Genomic DNA, 16,007 nt, shown 5'->3' on the forward strand with positions numbered 1-16,007 from the left:
TGGTGGTGGTAACGGTGGTGGTGGTGGTGGTGGTGGTGGTGGAACAGCCGGTGGTGGTGGTGATGGTGGTAAGCAGGCGGTGGTGGTGGTGGTGGAACAGGCGGTAGGTGGTAGTGGTAACGGTGGTGGTGGTAGGTGGTGGTAACGGCGGTGGTGCTGGTAGGTGGTGTGGCAGTGGTAATGGTGGTAGTAGGCTGCGGTGGTGGTGGTGGTGACAGGCGGTGGTGGTGGTGGTGGACGGTGGTGGTGGTGGTGGAGCGCGGTAATGGTGGTGGTGAACGGTGGTGGTGGTGGTGGTGGTGGGGTGGCAGCGGTGGTGGTGGTGGTGGTGGTGGTAACAGCCCGGTGGTGGTGGTGGTGGTGAACGGTGGTGGTGGTGGTGGTGGTAACGGTGGTGGTAGGTGGTGGTAACGGCAGGTGGTGGTGTAGGTGGCAGGCGGTGGTAGTGGTAGTGGACGGTGGTGGTGGTGGTGGTGGTGGTGGTGGCAGCGGTGGTGGTGGTGGTGGTGGTCAGCGGTGGTGGTGGTGGTGACGGCGGTGGTGGTGGTGGTGGCGGCGGTGGTGGTGGTGGTGGTGGCAGGCGGTGGTGCTGGTGGTGGTAACGGTGGTGGTGGCGGTGGTGGCTGCGGTGGTGGTGGTGGTGACAATGGCGGTGGTGGTGGTGGCGGTGGTCCGGTGGTGGTGGTGGTGATGGCAGGCTGGTGGTGGTGGTGGTGGTAGACGGCGGTGGTGGTGGTGGTGACGGTGGTGGTGGTGGGGTAGTAACAGCAGTAGTAGTAGTAACAGTAACAGTAGTAGCAGTAGTAGTTGTGGTGGTGGTAGTAACAGCAGTAGTAGTAGTAGTAGTAACAGTAGTAGCAGTGGTGGTGGTAGTAACAGCAGTAGTAGTAGTAGTAACAGTAGTAGCAGTAGTAGTAGTGGTGGTGGTAGTAACAGCAGTAGTAGTAACAGTAGTAGCAGTAGTAGTGGTGGTGGTGGTAGTAACAGTAGTAGTAGTAGTAGTAACAGTAGTAGCAGTAGTAGTAGTGGTGGTGGTAGTAACAGCAGTAGTAGTAGTAGTAACAGTAGTAGCAGTAGTAGTAGTGGTGGTGGTAGTAACAGTAGTAGTAGTAGTAGTAACAGTAGTAGCAGTAGTAGTACTGGTGGTGGTAGTAACAGCAGTAGTAATAGTAGTAACAGTAGTAGCAGTAGTAGTAGTGGTGGTGGTAGTAACAGTAGTAGTAGTAGTAGTAGTAACAGTAGTAGCAGTAGTAGTAGTGGTGGTGGTAGTAACAGTAGTAGTAGTAGTAGTAACAGTAGTAGCAGTAGTAGTAGTGGTGGTAGTAGTAACAGCAGTAGTAGCAGTAGTAGCAGTAGTAGTGGTGGTGGTAGTAACAGTAGTAGTAGTAGTAGTAACAGTAGTAGCAGTAGTAGTAGTGGTGGTGGTAGTAACAGTAGTAGTAGTAGTAGTAACAGTAGTAGCAGTAGTAGTAGTGGTGGTGGTAGTAACAGCAGTAGTAGTAGTAGTAACAGTAGTAGCAGTAGTAGTAGTGGTGGTGGTAGTAACAGCAGTAGTAGTAGTAGTAGTAGTAACAGTAGTAGTAGTGGTGGTAGTAGTAACAGCAGTAGTAGTAGTAGTAACAGTAGTAGCAGTAGTAGTAGTGGTGGTAGTAACAGCAGTAGTAGTAGTAGTAACAGTAGTAGCAGTAGTAGTAGTGGTGGTGGTAGTAACAGCAGTAGTAGTAGTAGTAACAGTAGTAGCAGTAGTAGTAGTGGTGGTGGTAGTAACAGCAGTAGTAGCAGTAGTAACAGTAGTAGCAGTAGTAGTAGTGGTGGTGGTAGTAACAGTAGTAGTAGTAGTAGTAACAGTAGTAGCAGTAGTAGTAGTGGTGGTGATAGTAACAGTAGTAGTAGTAGTAGTAACAGTAGTAGTAGTAGTAGTAGTGGTGGTGGTAGTAACAGTAGTAGTAGTAGTAGTAACAGTAGTAGTAGTGGTGGTGGTAGTAACAGCAGTAGCAATTATTATTATTATTATTATTAATATTATTAATATTATTATTATTATTATTATTATCATTATCATCATCATCATCATCATCATCATCAAATCATAGACAGACTGTATAAAACACAGTGCCTGGGGTAGCATCACTACTAAACGTTACATTACAACATCAATGTCTCCAACATTCTCTTCAAAACCCAAAATACCAACCAGAGAAAACGACGCTTAATATTTCACGGAGTAACTACTAAAAAATGTATTCAGCGTCAAAATTTTTGTATTTCGTCTAAACAATTAGTTACATTTATGATATAACCATGATAAACAAACAGCATGATACTAAAAACGAAGCCACAAGATATATATACAATGTGAAGTGTATATTTCTCAGCTAATATATGCTCAGTTTAATTTAATCCCTATTTTTGGATATTAAAGTTTTCTTGCCTGGTGGTAAACAGTATATGTGCAGCCTTAATGACCCTCGTGTGGTAGCTAGACTTTAAACCCAGTTATTACCAATCACTGGAGTCCTTGAAGAATGATTAACAGTGTCTAGGTGATTTCTCCGGTCCTCAATAGGTCCACTCTCTCTCCTTGAATTTTATCATACCTCTTCTTATACATGTATATATATATATATATATATATATATATATATATATATATATATATATATATCTATATCTATATATATATATATATATATATATATATATATATATATATATATATTTATTTATTTATTTATTTATTTATTTATTTATTTATTTATTTATTTATTTATTTATGTATTTATTTATTTATCACTACGACAAGGTCCTAAATGCACTAGAAGACAAAAAGAATGCAGATGTAATATATACAGACTTTGCAAAAGCCTTCGACAAGTGTGACCATGGCGTAATAGCGCACAAAATGCGCGCTAAAGGAATAACAGGAAAAGTCGGTCGATGGATCTATAATTTCCTCACTAACAGAACACAGAGAGTAGTCGTCAACAGAGTAAAGTCCGAGGCAGCTACGGTGAAAAGCTCTGTTCCACAAGGCACAGTACTAGCTCCCATCTTGTTCCTCATCCTCATATCCGACATAGACAAGGATGTCAGCCACAGCACCGTGTCTTCCTTTGCAGATGACACCCGAATCTGCATGACAGTGTCTTCCATTGCAGACACTGCAAGGCTCCAGGCGGACATCAACCAAATCTTTCAGTGGGCTGCAGAAAACAATATGAAGTTCAACGATGAGAAATTTCAATTACTCAGATATGGTAAACATGAGGAAATTAAATCTTCATCAGAGTACAAAACAAATTCTGGCCACAAAATAGAGCGAAACACCAACGTCAAAGACCTGGGAGTGATTATGTCGGAGGATCTCACCTTCAAGGACCATAACATTGTATCAATCGCATCTGCTAGTAAAATGACAGGATGGATAATGAGAACCTTCAAAACTAGGGAGGCCAAGCCCATGATGACACTCTTCAGGTCACTTGTTCTATCTAGGCTGGAATATTGCTGCACTCTAACAGCACCTTTCAAGGCAGGTGAAATTGCCGACCTAGAAAATGTACAGAGAACTTTCACGGCGCGCATAACGGAGATAAAACACCTCAATTACTGGGAGCGCTTGAGGTTCCTAAACCTGTATTCCCTGGAACGCAGGAGGGAAAGATATATGATTATATACACCTGGAAAATCCTAGAGGGACTAGTACCGAACTTGCACACGAAAATCACTCACTACGAAAGCAAAAGACTTGGCAGACGATGCACCATCCCCCCAATGAAAAGCAGGGGTGTCACTAGCACGTTAAGAGACCATACAATAAGTGTCAGGGGCCCGAGACTGTTCAACTGCCTCCCAGCACACATAAGGGGGATTACCAACAGACCCCTGGCAGTCTTCAAGCTGGCACTGGACAAGCACCTAAAGTCAGTTCCTGATCAGCCGGGCTGTGGCTCGTACGTTGGTTTGCGTGCAGCCAGCAGCAACAGCCTGGTTGATCAGGCGCTGATCCACCAGGAGGCCTGGTCACAGACCGGGCCGCGGGGGCGTTGACCCCCGAAACTCTCTCCAGGTAAACTCCAGGTAATAGAAAATTTGTGGTATATACGAAATACCTCAACAAAAACTTAATTATCGTTAGGTGTGTAGCCTGGAAATAAATAGTATAAAATAAATACATAAACAGTATAATGTGATACTTTATAAACAATGTTGATAAAGTCCAATGTGTGGGCGAAACGTTGTCAATAAAGGCTCACATTATACCACTTATGTGTTTATTTATGTAGGTGTGTAGCCTGGAGGATAGTTTAGGCAGGTAGTGTTAGTAAACACAGTTTTGGCGGGTGTGTGGAAGGTGTTGCTGGGATACAACAACTGTAACTAACAACTGCGACGGTCCTGCAGGTGATTCAAGATGCCCAAGAGATCCTGCCACTTCCAGGACACCTTCATGCCCCAGCTGAAGGTTCATATAGGAGAGAAACATGTTGATTCTGGCGTCATGAAGGAGGCCAAGATGAAGGCTGTGTATGGTAGGTGGTGAACGTCTCCACTCGTTGGCACTTCCAGGGTTTTGTTTTTTGAAATAACGGCATGCGTTAATTTGTGTGATCCATACGGATTTAGGGCTTCTTTCCGAGTATAGTCAGGGTTGATCAGTAATAGTTTGGTAGCGAATAAATGGGTTTGAAAACCGGGAGGTTGATTAGACATTACCTGGAGTTTACCTGGAGAGAGTTCCGGGGGTCAACGCCCCCGCGCATTGCGCAATATTTGGGTATCTATTTTGGTTTGCCAGAGGAAGGTGGAAGATGAGGAGGAGTTTGAAGTAATCAGTCCCTCAGACTGGAGTCGGTGTTCAGTCTGGTTATGAATGGTCAACCTCAGTGTTATCTTGCTTATGGGTGATCAGTCTATCTAGATTTTATTATGCTTATAGTGGACAAAACAAATTCGATTCTATTAGAGGAACTGATTACCTCAAACTCCTCTTCATCTTCCACTTTCCTCTGTATTGGACTGAAGAAGCCACCGGCAAAATGTTCCCACAATAAATATACCTAAATATTGCACAAGTGTCTCTTTTATCAGTTTGGTAGCGGCCTCAGCCCACTGAGAATGAGTGACTCTGGATGATTGACTTACATCTGGTGTCCCTGTTCACCTAGCAGTAAGTAGGTGCCTGGGTGTTAGGAAACTGTTGTGGGTTGCATCCTGAGGGAGAGGATTGAGACACCAGTGGAATTAAGCCAGACTGATGACATCCCTTTGTGTTATCCTCGGCTACTAACTCTCCAAGTTAATATTCCACACAAAATATGCTACCTTGATATAATACCTTATTAATTTCTTTGGTTAATATGGATAAAATTCCTCTAATAATCCCATCAACATTACACACAACATATCCATTACATAGATAACACATTTATCTGTTATGGAAATTGTTTTTGATGTATGAGCTATATTAATAATAATGTAATAATAATGATGTACTGAACAGTTACTTGGTTGATTGGGTCGCTGGTTTGTGGTGTTGCATCAACAGTAACACTGACCCATGTGCTACCACCCATTGTCTTTCATCATTTCCTCCTTCAAAATTTATTATTCTAGGTTAGGTTAGATGATGAAAGATAGTGGGGTGGACCAGGTGAACATTGGTGGTGAGACTTCAGCCAGTGACAATCTCCGAATCTCGTCATTGTTATTATTATTATTATTGTGGCTGATACATCAGTAAATAATTTCCATGAGGGAGAGTGTTTCCTGTGTAATGGATATGTTGCGGTAATCGTGTAATGCTGATGGGATTCTGTCTTGGGAATTTTATCAATAATATGTACCATTAATGTGTTTTTTGAGTTACTAACCCTCCATGTTAATAATTCACACAAAATCTTTTATCTTTATACATAACCTTATTATATGATTCCTTAATCCATGGAACCTGATTTTCTCTCATTCCCCAGGCAGTATGACCCCTGCAAGTCTAGCCATTCATCAATATAATATCTTAGTTTATTAAAAAGTTCTTTATTTTACCACCAACACATTACCAAAAATAAACAAATTCTTTATTTTCAGATCGCACATTAAATCTCTTATACTCCGGTGCTAAAAATTTAATGAATAACAATGCAGTGGAAAAGATGGATGCCACCCCTAATGTTCAGGCAAAGACCAGCAGTCACAGCACCCTCCACCAGATGGTTCTTACCAATACTGGAACTCTTGCTAGACCACAACCTATATCACAGGTTAGAAAGTAGAAGTTCATTCCCAAATGCTTCATCATGGTCATTTGTATTATGAGGAAAAATATTAAGATTCTTTACCAAAAACAAAATTTATAAAATTATTTTTATTTATTTTTTATTAACACATCAGCCAGCTCCCACCAAGGTAGGGTGGCCCAAAAAAGAAAAACTTTCATCATAATTCACTCCATCACTGTCTTGCTAGAGGGTTGCTTTATGCTACAGTTATAAAACTGCAACATTAACACCCCTCCTTCAGAGTGTTGACACTGTACTTCCTATCTCCAGGACTCAAGTCCAGCCTGCCAGTTTCCCTGAATCCCTTCATAAATGTTACTTTGCTTACACTCCAACAGCACGTCAAGTATTAAAAACCATTTGTTTCCATTCACTCCTATCAAATACGCTCATGCACGCTTGCTGGAAGTCCAAGTCTCTCACACACAAAACCTCCTTTACCCCCTCCCTCCACCCCTTCCTAGGCTGATCCCTACCCCGCCTTCCCTCCACTACAGATTTATACACTTGAAGTCATTCTGTTTTGTTCCATTCTCTACATGTTTGAACCACCTCAACAACCCCCCTCCCCTTCAGCCCTCTGGATAATAGTTTTGGTAATCCCACACCTCCTAATTTCCAAACCACGAATTCTCTGCATTATATTCACACCACACATTGCCCTCAGACATGACATCTCCATTGCCTCCAGCCTTCTCCTTGTTGCAACATTCACAACCCATGCCTCACACCCATACAAGAGCATTGGTATAACTATACTCTCATACATTCCCCTCTTTGTTTTCATGGATAGAGTTCTTTGTCTCCACAGACTCCTCAGTGCACCACTCACCGTTTTCCCCTCGTCAATTGTATGATTCACCTCGTCCTTCATCGACCCATCTGCTGACGTGTCCACTTCCAAATATCTAAACACATTCACCTCTTCCATACTCTCTCCCTCCAATCTGATATCCAGTCTTCCATTACCTAATTTTTTTGTTATCCTTATCACCTTACTTTTTCCTATATTCACTTTTAACTTCCTTCTTTTACATACCCTACCAAACTCATCAACCAACCTCTTCAGCTTCTCATCAGAATCTCATCAGCAAAGAGCAACTGTGACAACTTCCACTCTGTGTTAGATTCTTCATCTTTTAACCCCACACCTCTTGCCAACACCCAAGCATTCACTTCTCTTACTACTCTCACCATGGTGACATCACACATCCCTGTCTAAGGCCTACTTTTACTGGGAAATAATCCCCTCTTGCCTACATACTCTAACCTGAGACTCGCTATCCTCGTAAAAACTTTACACCGCTTTCAATAACCTACCTCCTATTCCATACATTTGCAACATATGCCACATTGTCCCCCTATCCAGCCTATTGTTTACCCTGCAGGATTTTAGTAAAGGTACTTTCTATTAAAAATATACAAAATGTTCTGTATATTGTGTGGCATGTAGAGAAATACCATTTAGTGACTAAGACTGCATCAGCCTACACTATTAAATTATATATAGTAGTTAAGAATACTGTCAGTGCTTTATGTCTTTGTAAAGGCAGTCATTTAAGCAATTGAGGTAGTTTTTTGGGTGCTAAAACTTTTATGATAAAAATACCGTACGTGTAGCATAATATATTTACTGTTTATACTGATTAGTTATCTTGGATTCCTAATATTTATAGTCTTCAACATGATTAAAATTTGGTCTTACAACAGTAGGGTTTTAAAATCTACTCAGATCTTAAATCTTGTAGCATCATTGTTAAACACCAGTAATTCTATCCAAAACAGAGATTGGCAGCCAAACCAGAGGCCACTACCTCGTGCATTACGTGCCGAACTGTAACGTCTCTTATACGGCCACCTTGTAACTACTGTGAATGCGAGCTTTGCGACTCGTGTGCAAGAGTCTGTCATTTCTGCGGAGGAAGCTTCTGCCAAAAATGCTCTCTTACTGTGTAAGCTGTTCACCTTGGTTATTTTATAACTCTATTCCTTACCTTCTCCATTATGACTTTTGAAGTTAAAACAGGAGCACCAGCAGTATACTACTATTTAACACCACTTATTGTCCTTTAGCACAGCCTCTCCTCACTTAGCAACGTACTAGTTTACCGACAACTTGGACTTACGACGGGTTCCCTGACCAGTATGCATACCTAAATAATGTATATTAGAGCTGATTTTCTCCATTCTGTTTATAATGCAGCGTCTCCTCACTTAGCAACGTACTTGTTTATTGACGACTCGGACTCACGATGGGCTCTGATCAGTGTGCATACCTAAATAATGTATATAAGAACTGATTTACTCTATTCTGTTTATTACAATGTACAGTAAACTGCTGTATAAACATTTAAAAATATACCAGAAATGTTATAAATGGTGCAAAGGTGACATTAAAACAATATCAAAGATGGTTGACACAAACCCACCGCCATTATAGTATGCTCCTCACTTAGCAACAAATTTGTTTACTGGCATGGTCTTAGGAACAGAACTCCGTCATTGAGTGAGGAGAGGCTGTACAGTATTTCAGTTTGCCTGGTAAAAATGTGAATTTTAAGGATAAAAATTATTTGTGTAAATAGTAAAATACTTTTTTTTTTTCTTTCAGGTATCTTCAAGATGAAAAAACTGTATGTTTAAGTTGCTGTTAAATATTAACATTTCCTTTTAAAAAACTGTGTACAGTGGTACCTCGAGTTCTGAACAGCTCCCTCCCAACTCGAACAATTGTGTAAGTGTATTTTTGTAAGTGCTTTTGTAAGTGTATTTTTGGGGCTCTGAAACGGACTAATCTAATTTACATTATTCCTTATGGGAACAAATTCGTTTGATATCAGCACTCGAACAGCCTTCTGGAACGAATTAAGTTTGTAACTCGAGGTACCACTGTATTTAGGTAAAAAATCTAAGGCATTACAGTACAGTGTACTGTAATGCCTTTTTAATAATTTGTACCTGGTTTTACCTTGATTAGGCTGTACAGTAATATGTACCTGAACTAGTAAATGATTATCTGATAAATTAGAAAAAGGATGTCTTTTTGTTTTATTCTTATATAAGCTGTAGAAAGGTTGCTTAGTACTAAATTCCAAGCCATTTAAGATTGTATGGATAATATTGTAAAAAAAAATTTGATTTACAGTATATTTGAATGCTGAATGTACAGCACTGTCTACTGTATATATAATACTGTGTGACTGACATTTTGTAATATTGCATATACAGTGGGAAGCTAATATGGTTACAAATAGATAAAAAATTATTACAGTATGTAACCCTTCCATTTTTATTTTTAACATTCTTGCAACAGTTTGTGAAAGTGTTAAGACCTTTATAGTGTTTGTAGTACATGCTAAAAATTACCCTAATTAGCGATAAATAATTTCTGTTTAGTATTGCTACTTTTCAAGTGACAATTGACAGTTCTTGCTGATAATGACATTGTACCTCAGTGATGAGGGAAGCTGCACTTTAGGGACTGCTGCAAGAGTAAAACTTTTAAAGTTGTTAATACATTTTGATGGTGAAAGAGTTTCTTTTTCGGGTCACTCTGCCTCAGTGGGAGACGGCCAGTGTATTAAAAAAAATTCTTAAATAGTTGATCTTATGTTTGTAATACAATCTTCCATATTTGTGAGTTTAGGTTTTATACATCAATTTGCCATTAAACTTTATAATGTACTGCTTCATCAGGTCTTGTAATGCATTCACAAGTTTACAGGTTGTCCTATGATAACTTCATAAGCTTTTATTTTGCCATACTATATGAAAGTGTTGAATGATGAAAGTTTTTTCTTTCTTTTTGGGTCACCCATCTCGGTGGGAAACAACCAATGTGTTAAAAAAAAAATCACACAAAATACTAGGGATATAAAGCATTTAAAAACAATCTGAGAATAGGGGCTAAAATTATATTTGTACACAAGTGCTAAACTCAAAGGAGTCAGTCAGAACACAAGATAAAATTCAAATATCATAACAAATTTGGTTTACAATCACACCAAAGGTTAAAACAACAGCTGTAACTAAATGCTGACTTTTCTTGTATAAAATCAGACTAATAAATGCACTTACGAAAAAGTATACACAGAACATTACTCTTCTGATAACTTATTCAATAAAAGGTCATTATATAACAGATGTAAGTAATGGACTTATCCTCCCCTTCCTTGGATCGAACCTGAATGATTCTTAACCCTTAAACGGTCCAACCAGATCAACGTTCAAATTCGTTGTGCTACAAAAGTAGATCTACTTTTTTTTACATATTTTCAAATATAACAAAAAAAAAATGTAGATAAAAGTTTTTTTACACGTTTTCACATGTAAAACAAAAAAAAAAAGATTACATTTTTTTACATACTTTCAGATCTTGAAAAAACGTATATATACGTTTGGACCATTTAAGGGTTAATCCACAGGCACTATATGACTCCCTACGGTTTATAGTAAGAATGTGATGAGGAACACTGCAGCAGGCCTAGTGGCCTATACTAGGCAAGTCCTTCACTTGATAGTGACGTCTATATTCATTACCTCTCAGTATATTACATTCATGGGAAGTGCTAAACCCATAAGGGTCATACAGTACCTGAGGCATCACGGGTAATCAGGTCTGATTGGGGTTTCCATTGATCTACAGGATTTCCATTATACTAATACATTATTTTTATGTCTTTCTTTCTTTCAACACACTGGCCGTATCCCACCAAGGCAGGGTGGCCTAAAAAGAAAAACAAAAGTTTCTCTTTTGAAATTAAGTAATTTATACGGGAGAAGGGGTTACTAGCCCCTTGCTCCCGGCATTTTAGTCGCCTCTTACAACACGCATGGCTTACGGAGGAAGAATTCTGTTCCACTTCCCCATGGAGATAAGAGGAAATAAACAAGAATAAGAAGTAGAAAGAAAACAGAAGAAAACCCAGAGGGGTGTGTATGTATATGCTTGTACATGTATATTGTATATTGGCAGTTTGGAGGGATATGTTGTGTATCTTTATATGTGTATGCTTCTAAACTGTTGTATTCTGAGCACCTCTGCAAAAACAGTGATAATGTGCGAGTGTGGTGAAAGTGTTGAATGATGATGAAAGTATTTTCTTTTTGGGGATTTTCTTTCTTTTTTGGGTCACCCTGCCTCGGTGGGAGACAGCCGACTTGTTGAAAAAAAAACAAAAAAAAACATGTATGTGTAGTGTGACCTAAGTGTAAGTAGAAGTAGCAAGACGTACCTGAAATCTTGTATGTTCGTGAGACAGAAAAAAGGACACCAGCAGTCTTACCATCATGTAAAACAATTACAGGCTTTCGTTTTACACTCACTTGGCAGGACGGTAGTACCTCCCTGGGCGGTTGCTGTCTACCAACCTACTACCCAGGATTATTTTTATGTATCTTAAAGTAATCTGGAAAATGTTTCGGGTGTCTGCTGTTACATGCATATTTACAATCTGGCATTAGTTTTCACATTTCCATCAAGCACCAATTACTGGTCATAGTTTAGGTGACAATTTACACCATCTAGGTCTGATACTCTACTACATGTTCCCAAGCATCAGCATTTACACTCGTAGACATTTACTACACTATACCTCTCAGACATTATTAAAATAACACTATACGTATAAGATAAATCATATGATATAAAACTACATTTAATGATGATGGTAAAGAGTAAAGCCTTGACAGCTCCAGTCAGCTGCTGAACTCGGTTTGACAGATTTCATTAACTCTCTGTATGGAGTATGACAGTAAAATCAATTCTACAAGATGGGTGTTAGGTAAATATATTTAACTCTTGCTCTAACATAATCAACACACACATGTAGGTAAGTATAGCTGCACAGCATAAATATATCCAATTTTGTTTTAGAATTTTTATAATAAAAGGAATAACCATAGTATTTTTTACATATAGTACAAAAATACAAAATAATGCCATATAACAGTATTTTTACTATTATTAAATTATATCCTTCAGGTATAATTGGAATAAATATTTAAATTACAGACGTAAGAACAATAATGATTTTTTTTTAAATTCTAGCTGTATATTATAACTCATAATTTTCAATACTGCTTATGAAGTTACCCAAGCATATTTCATAATAAGCTTCTGGCAAACTATAAACATCAACAAAATATGCAAGCAAAGCGCTGAATAAAAGATCAGCTGTGAAGTATTACTTTGAAACCATATGCTACATAGCCCAAGTGAAATTGTTACCATACCAGCTGTATAAGTTACCATACCAAACAGTCCATGATTGGCTTTCACAGTCTTAACATGCATGATACTTTTCAGGAGCTTTGGGTACTTAGCAAATACTCCAACACTCAGCTGGAGCCACAGTAGTGTAGATGCTGCAAGTCCTATGCACCCATGCCAGGATACATAATGAGGTTTACTGGCAAGCTCTTTGTTGTAGTATATGGCCGCAAAGCCGAGACCATGTGCAGCTGCTGTCAGTGATATTACTATCCAGTGAGCAGTTATCTTTGCACTATGAAGTTTTCCATCTGCTAGCCCAAACTTGGAGAACATAAATATTGCTTCTGTCATCAGACCTGTAAACTAAATATCACATTTCATTACATAATTTAAATATTTGGAAGAGTAGCTGGTTTGTAAATAGTATTGAAAAAAAGTGTGTAATTAAGACAGCTGCATTATGTCATCCTGTATTCTATTATTTATGCATGGTATAGTGAATGTAGAAATATTATTTTATGGAAATAATTACCACCTTGAAACTGGATGACCTTCATGTGGCAAGGATTCTCTTGCTTGTGGTTGAGTGACTTCCCTGCACACTCCATAAACAAGGAGGATATTTCTTTATTCATTCAAATTTCAGCACTAAGTTATGGTAGGAAAAATAGGAGATGCAGTTTCAAGTGGACAAGTGTACAGCCCTAGCCCTGGGAAATGACAATCACAAGCTTTAACTAACCAGTATGGGCATAACTTGCCCCTACTGGTTGTGAAAATGACTGAGCTCTTGGTTAGCAAAAATCTGAAACAACCAGCAGTGTCTGTGTGTATGCAATGAGGGTAACAGACTGCTTGGATTTGTATAAGCACTGGATTAGTAACAAGGGAGGGTTATTAAGGATAACCAAATAAATTAAAACAGTGTGGCTTGCTGTGGTAATTTCTGGCATTATTTAAAGCTAGGTAATGGGCAGTTGATGTTAGATTTTCTTAGGACCCTTTTGGGTTTAGTGCTTAGTTTGATTATATTATTAGACTTGCCTGCCTTACTTACCTGTTCCTATTTGACCCCAAATCCTCTAGATTTTTTTTAAGCAAAGTATACAGCTACTGCATTATAAGGTACTTTCAATATACAGTAATAAGTACCAGGGTTATATTGCACTTCAGTTCTACACATTATTAGCAAGATTTTACTATGCTTTGAGTAGATACTGTATGATCCTTGTAGGTTTAGCACTTATTTATGATTATAATAATTTGGGTAGATTACATAAAAAAAATATTTTTACCATATTCTTGAGAGCACAAAAATAAATTTTAGATTTAACCAAGGATAAGCCAATAGTCAAACAATGTAACTCATTTCCATTGGGGTCCACTGCTAGGGTCTTGCAGATAGATAAATCAGGGTGAAAAATTTGCACAATGACCAAAGTTCAAAATCTGAAACTACATTTCTCTTTTAGCTCAGATAAATTACAAGCCCTAATACTCATTTGATTTCCACTTCTTAGAAGTACTGCTATTGTATTAAGAAAATGCTGACTTATAACTAGTGACAGTAAGCCTGTTAAATTACAGTAACCTTATGAAATATATATATATATATATATATATATTTTTTTTTTTTGCAATTTATACACTGAATATTAAAATAAATTATTATTATATTTAGGGGGAAGTGCTAACTCTGTAGTGGCCATGTAGTGCCTAGGAAATAGGCAATTAGGTTTGATGTAAGGGAGGTCGTCTTATTCCTTAGATCAAGATTATTATAATCAAAGAAAGCGCTAAACCGACAAGGGTCCTCAGATCAAGAGCCTTTCACAAGCACCAAGGAATCTCAAGGGATATGAAAATTCCTTTCAAAACCTTGATTAACAGTTTATTCAGGTAAGTTGTATACGAAGTCATTATAGTGTAGTACACTTAAGTAATTTTCCATTTAATAATTGTACTGCACAACCAATATAGATACGTACATATTATAAACGGGGAAGCGCTAAACCCGTAGAATTATATTATTATTATCAAGGGGGAAGCGCTAAACCTGGAGGATTATACAGCGCCTGGGGGGGGATGTGGAAGGCATTCAGGCTTAATTCAGGGAACTGGAGCACAGATCGAATTCCCTTAATCAAGAGCCCCTCACCAACATCAAGGAACCTCCCTTGAGGGGCGTAGAATTATAGTACCTGTGGGGGGATGTGGAAGGTATTTAGGTTTAGTTCAGGGAACTGGAGTACAGATCCAATTCCCTAGATCAAGATCCCCTCACCAGTATCAAGGAACCTTCCTTGATGGGTATAGATACATAAAGTAACATTTTATGGTGACTTAACCTAGGTTATCCCTACATCTCTCTAAGAGGTTTTAAATGCAAACTACGGACATTTAATCATCCCTAGTTAAGAAAATTAAAGGCCAAGTTATTTTGTATTTAATCACATGCAAACTAGTGGTCTTACAGCGAGACTCATGAGGAAGGGATGGAAGGAGAAGAGGGAGGAGCCCAGCCTTGCCACACACGCCACGTAGATGATGAATATTGCCGCTCCTCCACGTACCCACACCTGAATATATCTCATCTTTACTGTTTATTACTCGTCCAGTGTCTGTGAATAACTCTTCTTCCCGTTCAGTGTTCTTAAATAACCACTATCCTTCCTTATTATGTGTTAAATGATTATAACAGCAGCGTACTTCAAGGTTCCTCCCTGTCTTCTAGTCTAGATCATTGTTTGTTAGTTTGTAGCCTTGTAGTGATTGTTAGTGACCATTTCTTATGTCATATTTATCTCCTGTTTCCCGATGTATGGGAAGTAAAGACTATCAACATTTTTGCCAATAAAGAACAAGGAACAAAACCCGAACTGTGAGATACCGCAGTAGAACTGATGACCGGCTTCCACCAGAAGCCGTTGAATTATTATTATTATTATTATTATAATCAAAAGAGCGCTAAGCCACAAGGACTATACATCGCAGAAGCCGTTGAAAATACACAGCACAAGTGAAAAATAATAATAATAATTATTATTATTATAATCACGGGGAAGCTCTAAACCCGTAGAATTATACAGCGCCTGTGGAGGGGTGTCCCCTCAAGGAAGGTTCCTTGATGTTGGTGAGGGGCTCTTGATTTAGGGAATTGGATCTGTGCTCCAGTTCCCCAAATTAAGCCTGAATGCCTTCCACATACCCCCCCAGGCGCTGTATAATCCTCCGGGTTTAGCGCTTCCCCCTTGATTGTAATAATAATAATAATGTGGAGGGGTGTAAGGTATTCAGGCTTAATTCAGGGAGTAAGCAGAGATCCAATTCCTTAGATCAAGAGCCCCTCATCAGCGTCAAGGAACCTTCTCTGAGGAGAATCATAATAATAATTATTATTTAGTTGCTAAATCACATGCAGAGACTACAAATAAGGAATGAGTCCCTAAAATAGGGAGTCACCATCACAATGTATTTACACTAAGCGGAAAACGTCAAACATGGAACAGTTTGC

The 16,007-nt window shown here is 38.9% G+C and overlaps 2 protein-coding genes across 2 annotated transcripts; one reads left to right on the plus strand and one right to left on the minus strand.

The window, feature by feature from the left end:
• Nucleotides 1-4,303: 4,303 nt before the first annotated feature.
• LOC128699508 (apoptosis regulatory protein Siva) lies at nt 4,304-11,895 on the plus strand. The gene is made up of 4 exons (XM_070098176.1): nt 4,304-4,533; nt 6,089-6,261; nt 8,065-8,231; nt 8,891-11,895. The coding sequence occupies exons 1-4, from the start codon at nt 4,416-4,418 to the stop codon at nt 8,931-8,933; spliced, it is 501 nt and encodes a 166-aa protein (XP_069954277.1). The 5' UTR covers nt 4,304-4,415; the 3' UTR covers nt 8,934-11,895.
• LOC128699419 (transmembrane reductase CYB561D2) lies at nt 10,174-15,431 on the minus strand. Its single transcript, XM_053792112.2, has 2 exons — nt 14,968-15,431; nt 10,174-12,856 (listed from the first exon to the last, which is right to left on the minus strand). Exons 1-2 carry the CDS (start codon nt 15,085-15,087, stop codon nt 12,362-12,364), a joined length of 615 nt encoding a protein of 204 aa, XP_053648087.1. The 5' UTR covers nt 15,088-15,431; the 3' UTR covers nt 10,174-12,361.
• Between the last annotated feature and the right edge of the window lie 576 nt (nt 15,432-16,007).

Source organism: Cherax quadricarinatus, chromosome 61 (genome assembly GCF_038502225.1).
Source record: "Cherax quadricarinatus isolate ZL_2023a chromosome 61, ASM3850222v1, whole genome shotgun sequence".
Taxonomy (NCBI): Eukaryota; Metazoa; Arthropoda; class Malacostraca; order Decapoda; family Parastacidae; genus Cherax; species Cherax quadricarinatus.